At 41.5% G+C, this 26,081-nt stretch overlaps 1 protein-coding gene across 2 annotated transcripts in view; it reads right to left on the bottom strand.

The window, feature by feature from the left end:
- rab3b (RAB3B, member RAS oncogene family) overlaps positions 1-26,081 on the bottom strand; it is a 93,321-nt gene that overhangs the window by 48,479 nt on the left and 18,761 nt on the right. For both annotated transcript variants that reach the window (XM_034179308.1, XM_034179307.1), the window contains one exon: positions 24,253-24,477. In XM_034179308.1, coding sequence (XP_034035199.1) covers positions 24,253-24,477 — 225 coding nt within the window. The remainder of the gene's footprint in view (positions 1-24,252; positions 24,478-26,081) is intronic.

Raw genomic sequence — 26,081 nt, 5'->3', positions numbered from 1 at the left:
AAACACCACTATCAGCCTCTAAATTGTGTGTGTGTGTGTGTGTGTGTGTGTGTGTGTGTGTGTGTGTGTGTGTGTGTGTGTGTGTGTGTGTGTGTGTGTGTGTGTGTGTGTGTGTGTGTGTGTGTGTGTGTGTGTGTGTGTGTGTGACATATCATTGAGGGTTAGGAGTTCGGTCAATTTCCACAGAAGGCTGAATTTTTATGATGTGATGTGTTTGGATACATGTTTTTCCGCACACTGCACACATGGTTTTGCACACTGTACGTGTGTTTTTCTGCACACGCTTTTTTCCACACTGTGTGTTTTTTTGCACACTGCACATATGTTTTTCCGCACTCTGCCCGTTTTTCTGCACACTGCACGTGTTTTTAAGCACACTGTACATATGTTTTTCCCCACACTGCACACATGTTTTTGCACACTGTACGTGTGTTTTTCTGCACACGCTTTTTTCCACACTGTGTGTTTTTTTGCACACTGCACATATGTTTTTCCGCACTCTGCCCGTTTTTCTGCACACTGCACGTGTTTTTAAGCACACTGTACATATGTTTTTCCCCACACTGCACACATGTTTTTGCACACTGTACGTGTGTTTTTCTGCACACGCTTTTTTCCACACTGTGTGTTTTTTTGCACACTGCACATATGTTTTTCCGCACTCTGCCCGTTTTTCTGCACACTGCACGTGTTTTTAAGCACACTGTACATATGTTTTTCCCCACACTGCACGCATGTTTTTTTTTTTTTGCACACTGCACATATGTTTTTCCACATACTGCACGTGTTTTCTGCACACTGCACATACAGTAGTGTTCAGAATAATAGTAGTGCTATGTGACTAAAAAGATTAATCCAGGTTTGAGTATATTTCTTATTGTTACATGGGAAACAAGGTACCAGAAGATTCAGTAGATTCTCACATATCCAACAAGACCAAGCATTCATGATATGCACACTCTTAAGGCTATGAAATTGGGCTATTAGTAAAAAAAGTAGAAAAGGGGGTGTTCACAATAATAGTAGCATCTGCTGTTGATGCTACAAACTCAAAACTATTATGTTCAAACTGCTTTTTTATCAATCCTGTGAATCACTAAACTAGTATTTAGTTGTATAACCACAGTTTTTCATGATTTCTTCACATCTGCGAGGCATTAATTTTGCTGGCTTGGAACCAAGATTTTGCTGGTTTACTAGTGTGCTTGGGGTCATTGTCTTGTTGAAACACCCATTTCAAGGGCATGTCCTCTTCAGCATAAGGCAACATGACCTCTTCAAGTATTTTGACATATCCAAACTGATCCATGATACCTGGTATGCGATATATAGGTCCAACACCATAGTAGGAGAAACATGCCCATATCATGATGCTTGCACCACCATGCTTCACTGTCTTCACTGTGAACTGTGGCTTGAATTCAGAGTTTGGGGGTCGTCTCACAAACTGTCTGCGGCCCTTGGACCCAAAAAGAACAATTTTACAGGTAACTCCAGACTGTCTTTGATCATCCTGGAGCTGATCAATGGGTGAGCCTTTGCCATTCTGGTTATTCTTCTATCCATTTTGATGGTTGTTTTCTGTTTTCTTCCACGCATCTCTGGTTTTTTTGTCCATTTTAAAGCATTGGAGATCATTGTAGATGAACAGCCTATAATTTTTTGCACCTGCGTATAGGTTTTCCCCTCTCCAATCAACTTTTTAATCAAACTACGCTGTTCTTCTGAACAATGTCTTGAACGTCCCATTTTCCTCAGGCTTTCAAAGAGAAAAGCATGTTCAACAGGTGCTGGCTTCATCCTTAAATAGGGGACACCTGATTCACACCTGTTTGTTCCACAAAATTGACGACCTCACTGACTGAATGCCACACTACTACTATTATTGTGAACACCCCCTTTTCTACTTTTTTTACTAATAGCCCAATTTCATAGCCTTAAGAGTGTGCATATCATGAATGCTTGGTCTTGTTGGATTTGTGAGAATCTACTGAATCTACTGGTACCTTGTTTCCCATGTAACAATAAGAAATATACTCAAAACCTGGATTAATCTTTTTAGTCACATAGCACTACTATTATTCTGAACACTACTGTATATTTCTCCGCACACTGCACACGTGGTTTTTTCCGCACACTGCACGCGTGTTTTTCCGCACACTGTACATATGTTTCTCCGCACACTGCACACGTGTTTCTTTTTTTTTTGCACACTGTACATGTTTTTCCGCACACTGTACATATGTTTCTCCGCATACTGCATGTGTGGTTTTTTGCACACTGTACATATGTTTCTCCGCATACTGCATGTGTGGTTTTTTGCACACTGTACATATGTTTCTCCGCATACTGCATGCGTGGTTTTTTGCACACTGTACATATGTTTCTCCGCATACTGCATGCGTGGTTTTTTGCACACTGCACGCATGTTCTTCCGCACACTGTACTTATGTTTTTCCACACACTGCATGCGTTTTTCCACACACTGTACATGTTTTTCCCCACACTGCACGTGTGGTTTTCTTGCACACTGTACGTGTTTTTCCGCACACTGCACGCTTTTTTCTTTACTCACTGTACATATGTTTCTCCGCACACTGCACGCATGTTCTTCCGCACACTGTACTTATGTTTTTCCACACACTGCATGCGTTTTTCCACACACTGTACATATGTTTTTCCACACACTGTACATATGTTTTTACACACACTGCACGTGTTTTTCCACACACTGCACGTGTTTTTCCACACACTGCACGTTTTTTCCCGCACACTGTACATATGTTTTTCCGCACTAGGTTTGGGTATCAAGAACTGGTTCTTTTCAGGTATCGTTAAGAAATGATTCGATCCACCAACATCAACAGCCTTTTTGCTTAACGATTCCCTTATCGGTTCTTCAGAGCAACCGTTGTTTTGGGGGTGTTTGTCGGGAAAATGATCGTGTCTCTATGTTGATTACAGAACCCCTGCAGGGTCAATCAACCGTTTCTGCAGCGCGGCCCTTCTTTGAAGCTTGAAGCAATGAAGCATTGATCTGACCAACTGCTTCGTGGTTCTTTGTTTTATTTCGCGTTATCTTAATTTTTCCCTGCTAACACCCCAAAGAGCACATGTCTGTGAGTAATATTTACCTTTTTTATGTTAAACCAACCTGTTATGTTCCTCTGAAACAGTTGATAGATGTATTTTATAACTTAAAAATGGGACCAATGCTAATGTGTTAGCATGTCTATGGCGTCTTCAGTGTTAAAGTTAGCATTAAGCTGTTCACATCTCAGCACATATGTGTGCATTTGTTTTATATACTCAACAAAAATATAAACGCAACACTTTTGGTTTTGCTCCCATTTTGTATGAGATGAACTCAAAGATCTAAAACTTTTTCCACATACACAATATCACCATTTCCCTCAAATATTGTTCACAAACCAGTCTAAATCTGTGATAGTGAGCACTTCTCCTTTGCTGAGATAATCCATCCCACCTCACAGGTGTGCCATATCAAGATGCTGATTAGACACCATGATTAGTGCACAGGTGTGCCTTAGACTGCCCACAATAAAAGGCCACTCTGAAAGGTGCAGTTTTGTTTTATTGGGGGGGGATACCAGTCAGTATCTGGTGTGACCACCATTTGCCTCATGCAGTGCAACACATCTCCTTTGCATAGAGTTGATCAGGTTGTCAATTGTGGCCTGTGGAATGTTGATCCACTCCTCTTCAATGGCTGTGCGAAGTTGCAACGACGAACTGGAGTCAGGTCGAGACCCCGATGACGATGACGAGCATGCAGATGAGCTTCCCTGAGACAGTTTCTGACAGTTTGTGCAGAAATTCTTTGGTTATGCAAACCGATTGTTTCAGCAGCTGTCCGAGTGGCTGGTCTCAGACGATCTTGGAGGTGAACATGCTGGATGTGGAGGTCCTGGGCTGGTGTGGTTACACGTGGTCTGCGGTTGTGAGACTGGTTGGATGTACTGCCAAATTCTCTGAAACGCCTTTGGAGACGGCTTATGGTAGAGAAATGAACATTCAATACACGAGCAACAGGTCTGGTTGACATTCCTGCTGTCAGCATGCCAACTGCACGCTCCCTCAAATCTTGCAACATCTGTGGCATTGTGCTGTGTGATAAAACTGCACCTTTCAGAGTGGCCTTTTATTGTGGGCAGTCTAAGGCACACCTGTGCACTAATCATGGTGTCTAATCAGCATCTTGATATGGCACACCTGTGAGGTGGGATGGATTATCTCAGCAAAGGAGAAGTGCTCAATATCACAGATTTAGTCTGGTTTGTGAACAATATTTGAGGGAAATGGTGATATTGTGTATGTGGAAAAAGTTTTAGATCTTTGAGTTCATCTCATACAAAATGGGAGCAAAACCAAAAGTGTTGCGTTTATATTTTTGTTGAGTGTATATAATAATTAATGGCTCAGTGTTAGTTGTCATAAAAGAATCAAATGTATTACAAATTGTAATGTTTTTTAAATGTATTTTGTTTATATATTAATAATAATAATAATAATAATAATAATAGTACCAACAACAACAATAATAGTAATAATAACTAATAATGACACAATTTTAGAGAAAGAGACAAAAAGAACCTGCTAAAACAAAACACAACAGAAAAGATAAAACCAACTAACAATGAACATAAATAAATAAATAAACATAGAAATAAATAAGTGTTTCCTGTGAACACCTAGTGACTCTTCCACCTTCACTTCATCCCTGTTTTATTTAAGTTTAATGACAGTTTGTTTTGTCAAACCATATTTTCAAAGTGTTAATTTATTCAGTTATTTCCTCCAGAACTATCTGCCAAACTAGAAAACTGCTGCATCCTATAAGAGCAGAATACTACTGGAATGAATTTGAATAAGGAACGTTGGGGGTTTTGTTTCTCACTAAATGGATGCTGCACTCACTGCAGTTTATCATCTGGAATAGTCAATGTCAATGTCAAATTTATTTATATAGCACATTTAATACAGAAAAACTGCCCAAAGTGCTGGACACACCAAAAAAAAAAAATAAATAAATAAATAAATAAATAAATAATAATAAAAACACAGCAGGAACAAAATGGCTAAAATGATAATCACAACCAAATCAGGAATCGGCTAGCTTGAGTCAAAAGCCAGAGCAAACAAATGAGTTTTTAACCAAGACTTGAAGATGTTTAAAGACGGGGCCATACGGACATTCAAAGGAAGCCTGTTCCAGAGTCTCGGAGCCGCCACTGAAAATGCACGGTCTCCTCTGGTTTTAAGCCGGGATCTCGGCACTTCCAGAGTCAGCCGATTGGCCGATCTCATGTTTCTACCTGGAGCATGAACCGACAGAAGCTCGGAGAGGTAAGAGGGAGCCAATCCATTTAAAAATAGTCCCAGATTGCATTTCAGAGCTTCTAGAATTCAAACATTTTCGTGTTGGGGGGTAGTTTTAGGTTTCGGCTTTTTTTGTTTTTTACCACTTTCATCCGTGAATATCAAATCAAATCAAACCAATTTTATTTATATAGCGCCAAATCACAACAAACAGTTGCCCCAAGGCGCTTTATATTGTAAGGCAAAGCCATACAATAATTACGTAAAAACCCCAACGGTCAAAACGACCCCCTGTGAGCAAGCACTTGGCAACAGTGGGAAGGAAAAACTCCCTTTTAACAGGAAGAAACCTCCAGCAGAACCAGGCTCAGGGAGGGGCAGTCTTCTGCTGGGACTAGTTGGGGCTGGGGGAGAGAACCAGGAAAAAGACATGCTGTGGAGGGGAGCAGAGATCAATCACTAATGATTAAATGCAGAGTGGTGCATACAGAGCAAAAAGAGAAAGAAACACTCAGTGCATCATGGGAACCCCCCAGCAGTCTAAGTCTATAGCAGCATAAGTAAGGGATGGTTCAGGGTCACCTGATCCAGCCCTAACTATAAGCTTTAGCAAAAAGGAAAGTTTTAAGTCTAATCTTAAAAGTAGAGAGGGTGTCTGTCTCCCTGATCTGAATTGGGAGCTGGTTCCACAGGAGAGGAGCCTGAAAGCTGAAGGCTCTGCCTCCCATTCTACTCTTACAAACCCTAGGAACTACAAGTAAGCCTGCAGTCTGAGAGCGAAGTGCTCTATTGGGGTGATATGGTACTACGAGGTCCCTAAGATAAGATGGGACCTGATTATTCAAAACCTTATAAGTAAGAAGAAGAATTTTAAATTCTATTCTAGAATTAACAGGAAGCCAATGAAGAGAGGCCAATATGGGTGAGATATGCTCTCTCCTTCTAGTCCCTGTTAATACTCTAGCTGCAGCATTTTGAATTAACTGAAGGCTTTTCAGGGAACTTTTAGGACAACCTGATAATAATGAATTACAATAGTCCAGCCTAGAGGAAATAAATGCATGAATTAGTTTTTCAGCATCACTCTGAGACAAGACCTTTCTGATTTTAGAGATATTGCGTAAATGCAAAAAAGCAGTCCTACATATTTGTTTAATATGCGCTTTGAATGACATATCCTGATCAAAAATGACTCCAAGATTTCTCACAGTATTACTAGAGGTCAGGGTAATGCCATCCAGAGTAAGGATCTGGTTAGACACCATGTTTTTAAGATTTGTGGGACCAAGTACAATAACCAGTTTTATCTGAGTTTAAAAGCAGGAAATTAGAGGTCATCCATGTCTTTATGTCTGTAAGACAATCCTGCAGTTTAGCTAATTGGTGTGTGTCCTCTGGCTTCATGGATAGATAAAGCTGAGTATCATCTATGTAACAATGAAAATTTAAGCAATGCTGTCTAACAATACTGCCTAAGGGATGTATAAAGTGAATAAAATTGGTCCTAGCACAGAACCTTGTGGAACTCCATAATTAACCTTAGTCTGTGAAGAAGATTCCTCATTTACATGAACAAATTGTAATCTATTAGATAAATATGATTCAAGCCACCGCAGCGCAGTGCCTTTAATACCTATGGCATGCTCTAATCTCTGTAATAAAATTTTTATGGTCAACAGTATCAAAAGCAGCACTGAGGTCTAACAGAACAAGCACAGAGATGAGTCCACTGTCTGAGGCCATAAGAAGATCATTTGTAACCTTCACTGTTTCTGTACTATTATGAATTCTAAAACCTGACTGAAACTCTTCAAATAGACCATTCCTCTGCAGATGATCAGTTAGCTGTTTTACAACTACCCTTTCAAGAATTTTTGAGAGAAAAGGAAGGTTGGAGATTGGCCTATAATTAGCTAAGATAGCTGGGTCAAGTGATGGCTTTTTAAGTAATGGTTTAATTACTGCCACCTTAAAAGCCTGTGGTACATAGCCAACTAACAAAGATAGATTGATCATATTTAAGAACGAAGCATTAATTAATGGTAGGGCTTCCTTGAGCAGCCTGGTAGGAATGAGGTCTAATAGACATGTTGATGGTTTGGAGGAAGTAACTAATGAAAATAACTCAGACAGAACAATCGGAGAGAAAGAGTCTAACCAAATACCGGCATCACTGAAAGCAGCCAAAGAGAACGATATGTCTTTGGGATGGTTATGAGTAATTTTTTCTCTAATAGTTAAAATTTTATTAGCAAAGAAAGTCATGAAGTCATTACTAGTTAAAGTTAAAGGAATACTCGGCTCAATAGAGCTATGACACTGGCTACAGTGCTGAAAAGAAACCTGGGGTTGTTCTTATTTTCTTCAATTAGTGATGAGTAGTAAGATGTCCTAGCTTTACGGAGGGCTTTTTTATAGAGCAACAGACTCTTTTTCCAGGCTAAGTGAAGATCTTCTAAATTAGTGAGACGCCATTTCCTCTCCAACTTACGGGTTATCTGCTTTAAGCTGCGAGTTTGTGAGTTATACCACGGAGTCAGGCACTTCTGATTTAAAGCTCTCTTTTTCAGAGGAGCTAAAGCATCCAAAGTTGTCTTCAATGAGGATGTAAAACTATTGACGAGATACTCTATCTCACTCACAGAGTTTAGGTAGCTACTCTGCACTGTGTTGGTATATGGCATTAGAGAACATAAAGAAGGAATCATATCCTTAAACCTAGTTACAGTGCTTTCTGAAAGACTTCTACTGTAATGAAACTTATTCCCCACTGCTGGGTAGTCCATCAGAGTAAATGTAAATGTTATTAAGAAATGATCAGACAGAAGGGAGTTTTCAGGGAATACTGTTAAGTCTTCAATTTCCATACCATAAGTCAGAACAAGATCTAAGATATGATTAAAGTGGTGGGTGGACTCATTTACATTTTGAGCAAAGCCAATTGAGTCTAATAATAGATTAAATGCAGTGTTGAGGCTGTCATTCTCAGCATCTGTGTGGATGCTGAGAATTTTTCATAATTATTGTATGGCCTTGCCTTACAATATGGAGCGCCTTGGGGCAACTGTTTGTTGTGATTTGGCGCTATATAAGAAAAAAAGTTGGTTGAGTTGATTGATGTTAAAATCGCCCACTATAATTATCTTATCTGAGCTAAGCACTAAGTCAGACAAAAGGTCTGAAAATTCACAGAGAAACTCACAGTAACGACCAGGTGGACGATAGATAATAACAAATAAAACTGGTTTTTGGGACTTCCAATTTGGATGGACAAGACTAAGAGTCAAGCTTTCAAATGAATTGAAGCTCTGTCTGGGTTTTGGATTAATTAATAAGCTGGAATGGAAGATTGCTGCTAATCCTCCCCCTCGGCCCGTGCTACGAGCATTCTGGTAGTTAGTGTGACTCGGGGGTGTTGACTCATTTAAACTAACATATTCATCCTGCTGTAACCAGGTTTCTGTAAGGCAGAATAAATCAATATGTTGATCAATTATTATATCATTTACTAACAGGGACTTAGAAGAGAGAGATCTAATGTTTAATAGACCACATTTAACTGTTTTAGTCTGTGGTGCAGTTGAAGGTGCTATATTATTTTTTCTTTTTGAATTTTTATGCTTAAATAGATTTTTACTGGTTATTGGTAGTCTGGGAGCAGGCACCGTCTCTACGGGGATGGGGTAATGAGGGGATGGCAGGGGGAGAGAAGCTGCAGAGAGGTGTGTAAGACTACAACTCTGCTTCCTGGTCCCAACCCTGGATAGTCACGGTTTGGAGGGTTTAATAAAATTGGCCAGATTTCTAGAAATGAGAGATGCTCCATCCAAAGTGGGATGGATGCCGTCTCTCCTAACAAGACCAGGTTTTCCCCAGAAGCTTTGCCAATTATCTATGAAGCCCACCTCATTTTTTGGACACCACTCAGACAGCCAGCAATTCAAGGAGAACATGCGGCTAAACATGTCACTCCCGGTCCGATTCGGGAGGGGCCAAGAGAAAACTACAGAGTCCGACATTGTTTTTGCAAAGTTACACACCAATTCAATGTTAATTTTAGTGACCTCCGATTGGCGTAACCGGGTGTCATTACAGCCGACGTGAATTACAATCTTACCAAATTTACGCTTAGCCTTAGCCAGCAGTTTCAAATTTCCTTCAATGTCGCCTGCTCTGGCCCCACGGAAGACATTACTATGGTTGCTGGTGTCGCTAACTTCACATTTCTCAAAACAGAGTCGCCAATAACCAGAGTTTGTTCCTTGGCGGGTGTGTGGGGAAAAACGGTTAGAGATGTGAACGGGTTGGTGGTGTACACGGGGCTTCTGTTTAGGGCTACGCTTCCTCCTCACAGTCACCCAGTCGGCCTGCTTTCCCGGCTACTCGGGATCTGCTGGAAGGGAACTAACGGCGACTAAGCTACCTTGGTCCACACCGACTACAAGGGCCTGGCTAGCTGTAGAATTTTCCACGGTGCGGAGCCGAGTCTCCAGTTCGCCCAGCCTGGCCTCCAAAGCTACGAATAAGCTACACTTATTACAAGTACCATTACTGCTAAAGGAGGCCGAGGAATAACTAAACCTTTCACACCCAGAGCAGAAAAGTGCGGGAGAGACAGGAGAAGCCGCCATGCTAAACCGGCTAAGAGCTAGTAGCTGCGCTAAGCTAGCAGATTCCTAAAAACACGCAAAGTGAATAATGTGTAAATAATTTAGAGGTGATTCAGCAGAGGGAGTGCTTTAGTTAAGGCACGTGAAGATTACACTGTGAAACAAATCGTTATCGAGTTAACTAGATCAATCTAACTGCGCAGATTAAACAGCTAACAGATACAGAAAAACACCGCTGTGCTCCGGAACAGGAAGTGATACAATACCGCAGTGAGAGCCAACCACCAGTAGGCTCACTTTTGTGCAGATTAAAGTCACTAACTGGGACTCCTGTCTTGTTGGGTGAAAGAAATGAGAATCGTCCTCTGTTCTGTTCACACAGCTCCAAACGCTGCACGGCTCTCTGCCGAGTCAAGTTAGAACGATAAAGTCGGAATTAATAACTTCAAAGTGAAACACCGTTTAAATCAAATGACACCTCTTTAAAAATGTAATACGAACAAACTGCAATCAATCAAAATGTTTTTTCCTCCCAAAATGAGACGTCCTGCGCTGACGTGCAGCAGCCGGCTGAGCTCAGCTCAGAGGTACGGAGAGACATTCATGCCAAAATGTCTGAAAGGAAATGCTTTGGACAAAAACTACAGATTTTATTTATTTTTATTTATGTGCAGAGATCAAGGATCCAGTGACCAATTTAAAATGTTGTTGACATAGAAAACCTGTAAAGCCTACTTTTAGTACACAGAAAATTCATAAAAGGTATCGATAAGAGAACTGATAAGGAATCGGATCGATAAGCAGAATTGATAATGGCATCAATATTGATAAAATCTTATCAATACCCATCCCTATTCTGCACACTGCACACGTGTTTTTTGCACAATGTGTGTGTGTTTTTCCACATACTGCATGAATTCAATTCACTTTATTTCATTTATATAGCGCCAAATCACAACAAAGCTGCCTTGAGGTGCTTCACACAGGTAAGGTCTAACCTTACATGAACATATGAAGAGTGGGAAAAACTCTGTGCTTGACTTTCAACCAGGATTTTCTTGGACTGTTGTAAGATCACATTCTGCTGTCTCACAATAGTAATGCACTGCACTGCAGGGCGCTTTGTGCTGGGTGGAAGATAGGGCCCTTCCTGTTGCTTTTTCCTTTAAATATATGTATCTGTATATGACAGTAACATTTTTGTTACTCTGCCTTTTTAAAAACTGATTAACTGCAGCACCCCTCTTAATTCTCAATTCAACCCCCAGAGATTCATAAAGAAACTTCAGCATCAATAAAAGGGAGAGCTGAGGTTCAGAACCCAGCAGGTGAAGGAGGCACGCGCGCACGTATGTGTGTGTGTGTGAGGTGAGTGTGAAGAGCTGCTGCCATGGCAACAAGCATCAGCACAGCTGATTCAGGCTGCAGCTCTGAAGTCATTTCCTCCCTGCAGCTCGTTGACTCTGAGCTGTGGCAGATCATCGTGTTCCGCTGCACGCGGTCACACGCCGTTCTACATTACACACGTACGACCAACACAACATCACGGATTCACACTCCTGTACCATCCATCTGTGTTACAGGATAAAAGTCTGTACTATTTTTAAGATAAAACTGCTTCACAGCCGTCGCTGATGACGGATGGCATCCTGCTAATTATTTTGGATTTTTTTTTTTCCTGCCGATCAGCTGTTTCTGTAAGCTGTGCCTCGAAAGAGTCCTCTGTCCTCTGTCATCTTGGCAAAAATAGTGTACTGTAGAAATCCTTCAGTATGAGGTTATTTATATTCCGTGCTGCGTGGTCAGCATGTGCAGCTGAAGGAGTGAAGGCGCAGCTCGCCTTCACTCATTATGTTTATCGCGACTCCAGTTTTCTCAGACTGTTATCACAGCTCAGAGGACTAATGTCACATCTTGCATTTACAAAAAGCTGAGTGAGGAGTCTGAGGATCTGCTCTCTGTCCAGACTCAGATCCAGGCTTTGAACAACTTCCTGGACTCGGCTTTCAGAGGTGTTTGCGGAGAAAGTGTTGAAGTTGCTGACAGGTTAATTTATTTCAGCGTTGATGTTCTGCAGACTCCATGTCGACAACTTTGCAGGACAACAAAAGTTGGAGTCTTTCTGGTCCTGTTACTTCCCGTCTTGCTGTATTTTTGTGGGACTTGGACTCTAAGCAGTGACTCTAATAAGTTTGAAAATAGTGCGTAATGTCCCCTTTAACATACAGTTGTATGCAAAAGTTTGTGCCCCCCTGATAATTTTCATGATTTTCCTTTATAAATCATTGGTTGTCTGGATCAGAAATTTCAGTTAAATATATCATATAGGAGACAAACACAGTGATATTTGAGAAGTGAAATGAAGTTTATAGGATTAACATAAAGTGTGCAATAATTATTTAAACAAAATTAGGCAGGTGCATAAATTTGGGCACTCGTGTCATTTTATTGATTTGAATAATTTAGCACTAATTATTGGAAGACGAAATTGGTTTGGTAAGCTCATTGACCTTTGACCTCCTTACATAGGTGAATCCAATCATGAGAAAGGGTATTTAAGGTGGCCATTTGCAAATGTTTCTCCTCTTTGCATCTCTTCTAATGAGCTGCAACATGGGAGCCTCTAAACAACTCTCAAATGACCTGAAAGCAAAGACTGTTCAACATCATGGTTTAGGGGAAGGATACAAAAAGCTATCTCAGAGATTTCAGCTGTCAGTTTCCACTATGAGGAACATAGTGAGGAAATGGAAGACCGCAGGCACAGTACTAGTTAAGGCCCAAAGTGGCAGGCCAAGAAAAATCTCAGATAAGCTGAAGCGAAGGATGGTGAGAACAGTCATAGTCAACCCACAGACCTGCTCCAAAGACCTACAACATGATCTTGCTGCAGATAGTGTCTCTGTGCATCATTCAACTATACAGCGCACTTTGCACAAAGAGATGCTGTATGATGCAGTAATGCAGAGGAAGCCTTTTCTGCCTACACACCACAAACAGAGTTGCTTGAGGTATGCTAAAGCACATTTGGACAATCCAGCTTCACTTTGGAATAAGGTGCTGTGGACTGATGAAACTAACTGAACCTCTCCTTGAATCACTGGTGGTTGGCTCTCACTGCGGTATTGTATCACTTCCTGTTCCGGAGCACAGTGGTGTTTTGCTGTATCTGTTAGCTGTTTAATCTGCGCAGTTAGATTGATCTAGTTAACTAGATAATGATTTGTTTCACAGTGTAATCTTCACGTGCCTTAACTAAAGCACTCCCTCTGCTGAATCACCTCTAAATTATTTACACATTATTCACTTTGCGTGTTTTTAGGAATCCGCTAGCTTAGCGCAGCTACTAGCTCTTAGCCGGTTTAGCATGGCGGCTTCTCCTGTCTCTCCTGCACTTTTCTGCTCTGGGTGTGAAATGTTTAGTTATTCCTCGGCCTCCTTTAGCAGTAATGGTACTTGTAATAAGTGTAGCTTATTCGTAGCTTTGGAGGCCAGGCTGGGCGAATTGGAGACTCGGCTCTGCACCGTGGAAAATTCTACAGCTAGCCAGGCCCCTGTAGTCGGTGTGGACCAAGGTAGCTTAGCCGCCGTTAGTTCCCTCCCGGCAGATCCAGAGCAGCCGGGAAAGCAGGCCGACTGGGTGACTGTGAGGAGGAAGCGTAGTCCTAAACAGAAGCCCCGTGTACACCTCCAACCCGTTCACATCTCTAACCGTTTTTCCCCACTCGTCAACACACCCGTTGAGGATCAAACTCTGGTTATTGGCGACTCTGTTTTGAGAAATGTGAAGTTAGCGACACCAGCAACCATAGTCAATTGTCTTCCGGGGGCCACAGCAGGCGACATTGAAGGAAATTTGAAACTGCTGGCTAAGGCTAAGCGTAAATTTGGTAAGATTGTAATTCACGTCGGCTGTAATGACACCCGGTTACGCCAATCGGAGGTCACTAAAATTAATATTGAATCGGTGTGTAACTTTGCAAAAACAATGTCGGACTCTGTAGTTTTCTCTGGGCTCCTCCCCAATCGGACCGGGAGTGACATGTTTAGCCGCATGTTCTCCTTGAATTGCTGGCTGTCTGAGTGGTGTCCAAAAAATGAGATGGGCTTCATAGATAATTGGCAAATCTTCTGGGGAAAACCTGGTCTTGTTAGGAGAGACGGCATCCATCCCACTTTGGATGGAGCCGCTCTCATTTCTAGAAATCTGGCCAATTTTCTTAAATCCTCCAAACCGTGACTATCCAGGGTTGGGACCAGGAAGCAGAGTTGTAGTCTTACACACCTCTCTGCAGCTTCTCTCCCCCTGCCATCCCCTCATTACCCCATCCCCGTAGAGACGGTGCCTGCTCCCAGACCACCAACAACCAGTAAAAATCTATTTAAGCATAAAAATTCAAAAAGAAAAAATAATATAGCACCTTCAACTGACCACAGACTAAAACAGTTAAATGTGGTCTATTAAACATTAGATCTCTCTCTTCTAAGTCCCTGTTAGTAAATGATATAATAATGGATCAACATATTGATTTATTCTGCCTTACAGAAACCTGGTTACAGCAGGATGAATATGTTAAATGAGTCAACACCCCCGAGTCACACTAACTGCCAGAACGGTCGTAGCACGGGCCGAGGCGGAGGATTAGCAGCAATCTTCCACTCCAGCTTATTAATTAATCAAAAACCCAGACAGAGCTTTAATTCATTTGAAAGCTTGTCTCTTAGTCTTATCCATCCAAACTGGAAGTCCCAAAAACCAGTTTTATTTGTTATTATCTATCGTCCTCCTGGTCCTTACTGTGAGTTTCTCTGTGAATTTTCAGACCTTTTGTCTGACTTAGTGCTTAGCTCAGATAAGATAATTATAGTGGGCAATTTTAACATCCACACAGATGCTGAGAATGACAACCTCAACACTGCATTTATTCTATTGTTAGACTCGATTGGCTTTGCTCAAAATGTAAATGAGTCCACCCACCACTTTAATCATACCTTAGATCTTGTTCTGACTTATGGTATGGAAATTGAAGACTTAACAGTATTCCCTGAAAACCCCCTTCTGTCTGATCATTTCTTAATAACATTTACATTTACTCTGATGGACTACCCAGTAGTGGGGAATAAGTTTCATTACAGTAGAAGTCTTTCAGAAAGCGCTGTAACTAGGTTTAAGGATATGATTCCTTTATGTTCTCTAATGCCATAAACCAACACAGGGCAGAGTAGCTACCTAAACTCTGTGAGTGAGATAGATTATCTCGTCAATAGTTTTATATCCTCATTGAGGACAACTTTGGATGCTGTAGCTCCTCTGAAAAAGAGAGCTTTAAATCAGAAGTGCCTGACTCCGTGGTATAACTCACAAACTCGCAGCTTAAAGCAGATAACCCGTAAGTTGGAGAGGAAATGGCGTCTCACTAATTTAGAAGATCTTCACTTAGCCTGGAAAAAGAGTCTGTTGCTCTATAAAAAAGCCCTCCGTAAAGCTAGGACATCTTTCTACTCATCACTAATTGAAGAAAATAAGAACAACCCCAGGTTTCTTTTCAGCACTGTAGCCAGGCTGACAAAGAGTCAGAGCTGCTTTCAGTGATGCCAGTATTTGGTTAGACTCTTTCTCTCCGATTGTTCTGTCTGAGTTATTTTCATTAGTTACTTCCTCCAAACCATCAACATGTCTATTAGACCTCATTCCTACCAGGCTGCTCTAGGAAGCCCTACCATTAATTAATGCTTCGATCTTAAATATGATCAATCTGTCTTTATTAGTTGGCTATGTACCACAGGCTTTTAAGGTGGCAGTAATTAAACCAGTACTTAAAAAGCCATCACTTGACCCAGCTATCTTAGCTAATTATAGGCCAATCTCCAACCTTCCTTTTCTCTCAAAAATTCTTGAAAGGGTAGTTGTAAAACAGCTAACATCATCTGCAGAGGAATGGTCTATTTGAAGAGTTTCAGTCAGGGTTTAGAATTCATCATAGTACAGAAACAACATTAGTGAAGGTTACAAATGATCTTCTTATGGCCTCAGACAGTGGACTCATCTCTGTGCTTGTTCTGTTAGACCTCAGTGCTGCTTTTGATACTGTTGACCATAAAATTTTATTACAGAGATTAGAGCATGCCATAGGTATTAAAGGCACTGCACTGCTGTGGTTTGAATCATATTTATCTAATAGATTACAATTTGTTCATGTAAATGGGGAATCTTCTTCACAGACTAAGGTTAATTATGGAGTTCCACAAGGTTCTGTGCTAGGACCAATTTTATTCACTTTATACATGCTTCCCTTAGGCAGTATTATTAGACGGCATTGCTTAAATTTTCAATGTTACGCAGATGATACCCAGCTTTATCTATCCATGAAGCCAGAGGACACACACCAATTAGCTAAACTGCAGGATTGTCTTACAGACATAAAGACATGGATGACCTCTAATTTCCTGCTTTTAAACTCAGATAAAACTGAAGTTATTGTACTTGGCCCACAAATCTTAGAAACATGGTGTCTAACCAGATCCTTTGGATGGCATTACCCTGACCTCTAGTAATACTGTGAGAAATCTTGGAGTCATTTTTGATCAGGATATGTCATTCAAAGCGCATATTAAACAAATATGTAGGACTGCTTTTTTGCATTTACGCAATATCTCTAAAATTAGAAAGGTCTTGTCTCAGAGTGATGCTGAAAAACTAATTCATGCATTTATTTCCTCTAGGCTGGACTATTGTAATTCATTATTATCAGGTTGTCCTAAAAGTTCCCTGAAAAGCCCCTAGTTATGCTGCTATAGACTTAGACTGCTGGGGGGTTCCCATGATGCACTGAGTGTTTCTTTCTCTTTTTGCTCTGTATGCACCACTCTGCATTTAATCATTAGTGATTGATCTCTGCTCCCCTCCACAGCATGTCTTTTTCCTGGTTCTCTCCCTCAGCCCCAACTAGTCCCAGCAGAAGACTGCCCCTCCCTGAGCCTGGTTCTGCTGGAGGTTTCTTCTTGTTAAAAGGGAGTTTTTCCTTCCCACTGTCGCCAAGTGCTTGCTCACAGGGGGTCGTTTTGACAGTTGGGGTTTTTCTGTAATTATTGTATGGCTTTGCCTTGCAATATGAAGCGCCTTGGGGCAACTGTTTGTTGTGATTTGGCGCTATATAAATGAAACTGATTTGATTTGATTTAAAATTGAGTTATTTGGACATAACAAGGGGAGGTATGCATGGCTGAAAAAGAAGACAGCATTCCAAGAACAACACTTGCTACCTACAGTAAAATATGGAGGTGGTTCCATCATGTTGTGGGGCTGTGTGGCCAGTGCAGGTACTGGGAATATTGTTAAAGTTGAGGGTCACATGGATTTCAGTCAATATCAGCAGATTCTTGAGAACAATGTTCATGAATCAGTGACAAACTTGAAGTTGCGCCGGGGCTGGATCTTTCAACAAGACAACGACCCTAAACACTGCTCAAAAGCTACTAAGAGATTCATGCAGAGGAACAAGTACAACATTCTGGAATGGCCATCTCAGTCCCCAAACCTGAATATTATTGAAAATCTGTGGTGTGATTTTAAGTGGGCTGTCCATGCTCGGAAACCAACAAACCTGAGATGTTTTGCAAAGAAGAATGGTCCAAAATACCTTCAACCAGAATCCAGATTCTCAATGGAAGCTATACGAAGTGCTCAGAGGCTGTTATTTCTGCAAAAGGAGGATCTACTAAATATTGATGTATTTTTTCTGTTGGGGTGCCCAAATTTATGCACCTGCCTAATTTTGTATAAATAATTATTGCACACTTTCTGTAAATCCTATAAATTTCATTTCACTTCTCAAATATCACTGTTTGTCTGCTATATGCAGTGGTGGGCACAGTTCTGCTCATCCGCTAACCGCGAATTATCAAAGCTAATGTTTTCATTATCGGATTAGCTTTTCAGATAACTTTGAAAACCATCAGCTGACTAATTATCTTTCAATAAATTTTGGTCCAATAATTAAACATATTTTTGCAGCTGTGGTGAACAAAGCTTAACAGTTACAAACATTTATGAAGTCCAGAATCAAAGATTTGAGTGCCTACCTGTTAAATGTTTTGTAGTAGATGTACACTTCTATCCTCTGCAAGCCAAGGAGAAGTGGTCACAGAAAAGGAAAAACACAAAAGAAAAAAAAAAAGCTTATTTCTTTTGACCCCATACTGATACACTGGCAATATCACACAAGTCATCCAGAGGCATACAGTTTTAACTTGTGGTTAAAATTTTAACCAAACTAATTTTGGACAAGTTATTTAAATTAACATCATGTCTGAAGTTTTATAAAGTGAAAATATCAGATATATGTTTTACTTTTAAAGTAATGCACTAATTTTGAAGGTTTTAGTGTGGACATGCTGTGTCCTGGTGCATTATGGGTAATCTCAGTACATTCACTACAGGAAAAATGCATTTGAGACGCTCTGATCAGGCTCCACATGGACAACAGCATTAAACTCTTTGTATATTGTGCCTAAACATCTCGTGAATATATTCCCTGGGTTTATAGATGTTATTTTGTTTGTTTTATGTAAAAATGCAAGAAGAAGCTCAGGTTGCTTCTCCATTATTTTCAACTGGAATCATCGTGAGCGGCAATCAATTCCTGTTTGCTCTTTAGAGTCCTGCTTATGTCAAACACTGTCTGTCGTCTTTGTTCCAGAGTAATATATATGAGATGTCTGAAATTTGGTTTTGGTTTCTTTTGGCAAGTCTTCACGGTCTCTACTGCCATCTACTGGCCTGTAGTGTTCATGGCAGTATGAGCGTCTGGACGCCAGTAGATGGCAGTGTTCTTTTTATTTTGACCCCGGTTATATCAGACGGCTGTCTAATCACAACTTGACTTTTTGGCTTTTGCAAATGCCTTATTTTTTATTTATTTTATTTTTTTACAAATGGAAAAAAGGCATATTTTACAAAAGCACATTTATATGTAAACACCAACACACACCTCACATTAACGTGTTGGTTTTTACATAGAAAGAATGAGTCAACCAATCAGTGTTAGTGGAGGCTCATTTACCCATAATCCCTTTGGCATATGTCTGTGTTTGTTGTTACAAAACTTTAGAATTAGTGCATTATTTAAAATTAAAAGATATGTGTTATATTTTAACTTTGTACAAATGACAGAATTGACATTAATGGAGTTATTCTATCTGGATTAATTTAATTTATAAATTAATCAAAACCATAAGTCAAAATTGCTATATTTTCGAAGACCTCTGCCTCACGGTGGCACGGTTGTATTCTGTTAAGGAATAATGACTTGTTTCGTGTGTGTGTAGAGCTGAGCTTAGCTCCTATCAATTGTTTCGCTGCTGCAAAGTATGTAGTAAACAGGAGCTTCCAGCAGGGGACAGGGCACACAAAGACAGAAATGCTGACTCATTGTTTGGGTCTGTGGTCGCCTTTGATGCTACCAGAAGCAATTGTGGTGTTAAAACGCAAAATCAGCTTGTTAGTAGTTGCAAGTGTACTGAGACAATACTGGAAGTTATCGGTTAGCTGCAGCTTCCGATAAATTTTTGGGTAGTTTATCGGTTTAGCCTTATGAAAGATAACTTTTCAGTGAGCTGATTAGCTGTTATTGAAGCAAACATTTTGGTTAGCTGTGCCCACCACTGGGTATATGATATATTTAACTGAAATTGCTGATCCACACAACCAATGATTTATAAAGGAAAATCATGGAAATCATCAGGAGTGCCCAAACTTTTATATACAACTGTATCTGTCTTCACAGACATGTAATTTGGGGTGTGGGTGTCGAACATGCAAATAGGTTAAGTTTGAATGTGCAACAGGATATAACGTAGCTAAAAACAATGTCAGGGGCTGAGATTGCACCTAGAACTTAGCATGTTTGAAACATTGGCGCTAGCTGAGCCTGTGTTGTGCAATTAATGCAGACGTGCAAAAATCTGACTCAAAGTCACTCCAGGTAGCCGTTTGGGTTTGCATTTCTTTATTTTCACTCTATCATCTTCTTTAACACGGAAAAGTCAAGTTGTCAGATCTGGGATGTACTGATACTAACACTCTGCCACAACACCACGGAACTGCCTTGGGTCCTGGATGGCAACCACCCAGGCAAACAACCGGTTCATTCTACAATTTCCATCCATCTGCTGCAGCCAGGTGAAACATGGTCACCCCCGTGTCCAGCTGCTTGGGTCCTCAACACTCAGGCACCTGCATGCTGGATCACCCACAGAGAAACAGACCACATGGCTAAAACGTCGGAGTGACCTCCTCATCCTTGTCTCTCTTAGTAACCACTTGTCTGACACACAGTCATTCTAGTGGTACCCAAGGATCCTCCGAAGAGACCTGGTACCAAAGACATCCAGTCATCACCTTCAGTCACTGGTTAGTATCTAAGTCTCACAACCATACAGCTAAACAGGTAGCACCTGGACCCTCATGACTTCACAAGCTCTTCCCAGGCACCTCTCGATCTCAAAGGCCGAGGACCCAGAGACACGTATGTCACTGCCAACATCAATGAATATCTCTACACGTTCAACTCCTTCAACACATACAGATACACTTCTGGTGGCTAAATCCAGAAAGCTGTTAAAAGCCTGAAACTTAGTCTTGATCCAGGACTATAACAAACCCAGACACTCTGGTTCCTCACTCGGCTTCTCAAGTGCTGCAGTCTGAGTATCTATTGATTCTGCAGAGATCACAACATCATCTGCAAAGTCAAGGTCAGTAAACATTTCCTCACCAACAAAAGCACCCAAGTCACTGGTTTCCACAACCTAACCCAACATCCAGTCCAACACCCGGTCCAACACCCAGTCCAACACCCGGTCCAACATCCAGTCCAACACCTGGTCCAACATCCAGTCCAACACCTGGTCCAACACCTGGTCTATGCAAGCACTGAACAGTATAGGCACCAGGACAGATCACTGACAAAGCCAGTTTTCACTGAAAATCTCAGAGTCTCTGCCTCCACTCCGTACAGCACACCACCACAATTACACATTAATTGTGTAATTGTGACCATAAATCCCTCAGCCCCAACCAGTCCCAGCAGAAGACTGCCCCTCCCTGAGCCTGGTTCTGCTGGAGGTTTCTTCCTGTTAAAAGGGAGTTTTTCCTTCCCACTGTAGCCAAGTGCTTGCTCACAGGGGGTCGTTTTGACCGTTGGGGTTTTACATCATTATTGTATGGCCTTGCCTTACAATATAAAGCGCCTTGGGGCAACTGTTTGTTGTGATTTGGCGCTATATAAAAAAAAAATTGATTGATTGATTGATTTATAGTGTCCTATTTTAACCAATTAAAATATGAGGTGCCAAAATTTAACAATATGAGTAGGAATTTCTGTGCAAGTCTGTCTGGCACCAAGGCACCACAGTACTACAGTTTATGTTCAGCACCACGGTCAGTGACCAACATATAACAACATACAGTGCTGTGAAAAAGTTAATGCCCCTTTGAACTTTTACATGATTGAAAATTTTTTAGGACATCAAAAACAAAAACAAAATTCAGGCTTTTTATATTAAAATATGTAAAATTCTGCCCTTTAAACTCACAGTGAAAAGTAATCTCTACATCATGAATTAAAAGACATAAAAATCTAAAAGCCAACATGATGGTGTGAATAAGTAAGTTCCTCTTTACTATAACACATACAAACCATCACTTTTACATCCAGTTTACTTCAGACAAGTCAGGGGATGGATACATGAACATTTACAATACACTGAATATGTCTTGGACTTTATTTACATCAGTTATGTAGAAATACAAAAAGTATGGCACTCTATGGTAAAGGTGTGTGGAGTAGACAGTTCTCAAAAACTGAGTAACTGTGCAAGAAGGAGAAGAGTGAGGAAAGCCACCAAGACACCCAGACAACCCAGAAGAAGTTACAGGCTTCTGTGGCTGTGATTGGAGAAATTACGCATAGTGCAAGGAGTAAATAATATAGTCTTACCTGTCCGCTTCAGTGAGATCATCTTCAGTCTGATGAAAATGTCTAAAAATAATTTAATTTGTTGCCCTGGCTGAAGAAAAGTCCATGATGGTTCGAATCTTTGCTGTACTGATCTGTGACCGGCACGGTCAACTACAGGTGTAATCTGTTCATTGCATCTGCGGCTGATGGATCGAGTCTCTCCTGTTTGCACTGCAAGTTAAAGGACTGTGGACAAGCTGCTGACACCGTGCATGTGCGCTTGCCAATAAAAGTCCTCCACCTGCCAATCAAAAGGATTCTGTTGGCGAGAATTAACCATTCTGACACGTATAAAAATGTGCATCACCGACCCGAACCACTCGGTGGAAACGGGGCTGTCAGTAGCCTGTAAAAATCCACAAATTAATGGGACTATTAAGATAATGGTTCTGGTGCTGATGTCACTTCTACGTCCTTCTCCAATGTTAGGACCAGCCAGGAAATTCCTGGTTTTTAGTGCAGCACAGTTCAAAATCCGAATATTTCTCTCTTCAGTATCTGCACACCAGGAAAGGATACATTTCAAATTTTCTCTGGGGGTTGGTAGGGTTGGACCTTGCTTGTGTGAAACGCCTTGAGGCAAATCTGTTGTGATTTGGCGCTATATAAATCAAAACAAATCAAACTGTTGTTTAATTTTAGTCTTAAATACTCAAAAAACCCATTACATATCATGTCACCTACACTTTAAGTGTGTGGTTCAAGGACAGAGAGAAGGAGCCTGAGTGGGATCCGAACCCAGGTCTACACATTGACAGGGTGGGTCCTGACCCACTCATCCACCCGCTGCGCACACAATGAAATAAACTAAACCAAAGCACATACAGGAATTACCTTTATCGCAGTTTGACCAAACACACAGCAACTGAACATATCTAGCTGTGTCCCACCTAGCCTAACTCCAGCAGTACTGCACTGTATACCTGTCTGAAACAAGCTTCAGCCTTTTAGCACTACTTATTATATTTAGTTTATTTGTTCATCTATGATGCACAAAAATAAACACAAAGAAAGACAACTTTTTTCCAAAAGACAAATGCTAACGTCCAAAAAAACACAACAGGCTGCAGCAAACGCAACCAAGTGGAACACAGGAAGCAAATAAGACTGTTAGGTTTTTTTTTTTTTATCACAGTGAGTGACCTTCAAAGAATTGGACAGAAAATGGACTTCACAGTTTAGATGTTGGATTGTAAAGAGTTCAAACACTGATACAGAGTGGGATCTTTTCACCAGGTCACATGCAAACACCTGGAACAAAGAGCCTCGACTTCCTTTGCCCTCTAACTTTTATTCCTGTGCCTAAACCACTCCCATGTGGGTGGTCTTTAGCCTGTCTTGAATCAGTGTCTATATGGGTTGGCTGCAAAGTGAGGTGCAGTAGACAGGTGTCTCTTCGCGTTGCAATCAAGGTTGTTATGTAAAAATCTTACAGTGTGTGTATGTCTGTAACATAGTGTAGTGTCACGCAATAAAACAGAGTGTTCCATCATGCTGATTGGTTTAATCAATTAAACATCTATAAAAAGATCAGATAGTTTTACCAAATACAAGGACATTTTGGATGTGCGTCAGCCATTTTGTGTTATGTATCATGGAACACTCTGACAAAACGTAAAGAAAATAACCAGAGCAAACGTGAGCATGAGTGACCCGCGAAGAACGGCAGAGCGAGCCGAGGACAGAAGGTGTGACATGGTGAGTTCAGGGACCATAGGAGAGCAGAGGACAGACTGACAGTGAACCACAACACCAAACATAAATCATTCATCTGTCAACATGATTTCATGATTTCATAAATAGATCAATCAAGCATTTTCCTGGTGATCATTCATGTGTGACGGAGGCCAGCAGGAGGCGCTGTGCCTCCGAAGAATAGTAGTCAGTAAACCTCACCCCCAACACCAAAAAGGACTCCCGGGGTTTTAGTCCCTGGTTAGAGAGTCCACCTGGTTTCTATTAGTTACTGTTTAATGTTCATGGGAAGAAAATTAAAATATTTAATAATTGTATTTTTTACATAATTTGTATTGTATATTACATTTGAGTTTTTAATAAAAAGACCTTGGAAAGAGAGTCCACCTGCCGTGTTAGACATCATGAGGGGAGCGGGGGGGGAGTCAACAACAACATCACGCAGAGCAAGCCGCTATACCCATGCATCCATCTGTAGATCATTCATGACTTCATCAGCAGATGATTCATGTATCCATCTAAAACTCATCAATTACGCCATCAGCATCCACCCACAGACCATTCATGACTTCATCCTTCACCCTCACCCAGATCTGCAGCTTGATCCTCTTGTCGTTGCGGTAGACGGTCTTCACCTTGAAGTCGATGCCCACCGTGCTGACGAAGGAGTTGCTGAAGGAGTCGTCGGCGTAGCGGAAGAGGAATGACGTTTTCCCCACGCTGCTGTTTCCGATGATCAGCAACTTGAACATGTAGTCGAAGTTCTGGTCCGAACCGTCCCGCTGACCAAACCGCTGATCTGCTTTCGCCATCTGAGAGATTGATTGATTAGACGTGAAAACGGTGAAGACAAAATCAAATTAAAGCAAATTACAAATAAATGAAGGAAAACTGAAAATCTTTGATTGTGACGTCACAGGTTCAGTTAAACATGACTCAGCACAAAAAGCCGTGAACAAAACACATGTATGCAAACGACAACCATCATGACCTCGAAGGCAGGTCAGGTCAGAGTGGGCGGAGACAGTCGAAAAACCGAAGTCTGTGTGCGATGACCAGAACACGCCATGAAAAAAACACAGACACACACACACACACACACACACACGCAGACACACACACACACAGACACACACACGCAGACACACAAGGGCAGACACACATGCGCAGACACACACACAGACACACACACATGCGCAGACACACACACAGACACACAGACAGATACACACACACGCGCAGACACACAGACACATACAGACACACACACAGACACACACACATGCGCAGACACACACACAGATACATAGACAGATACACACACGCGCAGACACACACACACAGACACACGCAGACACACACATGCAGACACACACGCGCAGACACACACACACAGACACACACACATACACACGCGCAGACACACACACATGCGCAGACACACACACATGCGCAGACACACACAGACAGACACACACACAGACAGACACACACACACACAGAAACACACAAACACACATAGACACAGACACACACACAGACACACATACACACACACACAGACACACACGCGCAGACACACACACAGACACGTAGACAGACACACACACGCGCAGACACACACACACAGACACATACAGACAGACACACACAGACACACATACACAGACACATAGACAGACAGACACACACACAGACACACACACAGACAGACACATAGACAGACAGACAGACACACACACAGAAACACAGATGGACGGACAGACACACACACACACACAAACACACACACAGAAACACAGATGGACGGACAGACACACACACACACACACACACAAACACAGACAGACAGACACACACAGACAGACAGACACACACACACACACACACACAAACACAGACAGACAGACACAGACACACACACAGACAGACACATACAGACAGACACACACACACACACACACACAGACAGACACAGACAGACACAGACACATACAGACAGACACATACAGACACACACAGACAGACACACACATACACACACACAGACACACAGACAGACACAGACACACAGACACACACAGACAGACAGAAACACAGACAGACAGACACACATAGACAGACACACAGACAGACAGACACAGAGACACACACACACACACACACACACACACAAACAGACAGAAACACAGATAGACAGACACACACAGACACACACACAGACAGACACACAGACAGACACAGACACAGAGACACACACATACACAGACAGACAGAAACACAGACAGACACACACAGACACAGAGACACACACACACACACAGACAGAAACACAGACAGACAGACACACACACACACACAAACACAGACAGACACACACATAGACAGACACACAGACAGACACATAGACAGACAC

Source organism: Thalassophryne amazonica, chromosome 10 (genome assembly GCF_902500255.1).
Source record: "Thalassophryne amazonica chromosome 10, fThaAma1.1, whole genome shotgun sequence".
NCBI lineage: Eukaryota > Metazoa > Chordata > Actinopteri > Batrachoidiformes > Batrachoididae > Thalassophryne > Thalassophryne amazonica.
The sequence above is the reverse complement of the archived record's forward strand: the minus strand, read 5'-3'. Positions and strand labels throughout refer to the sequence as shown.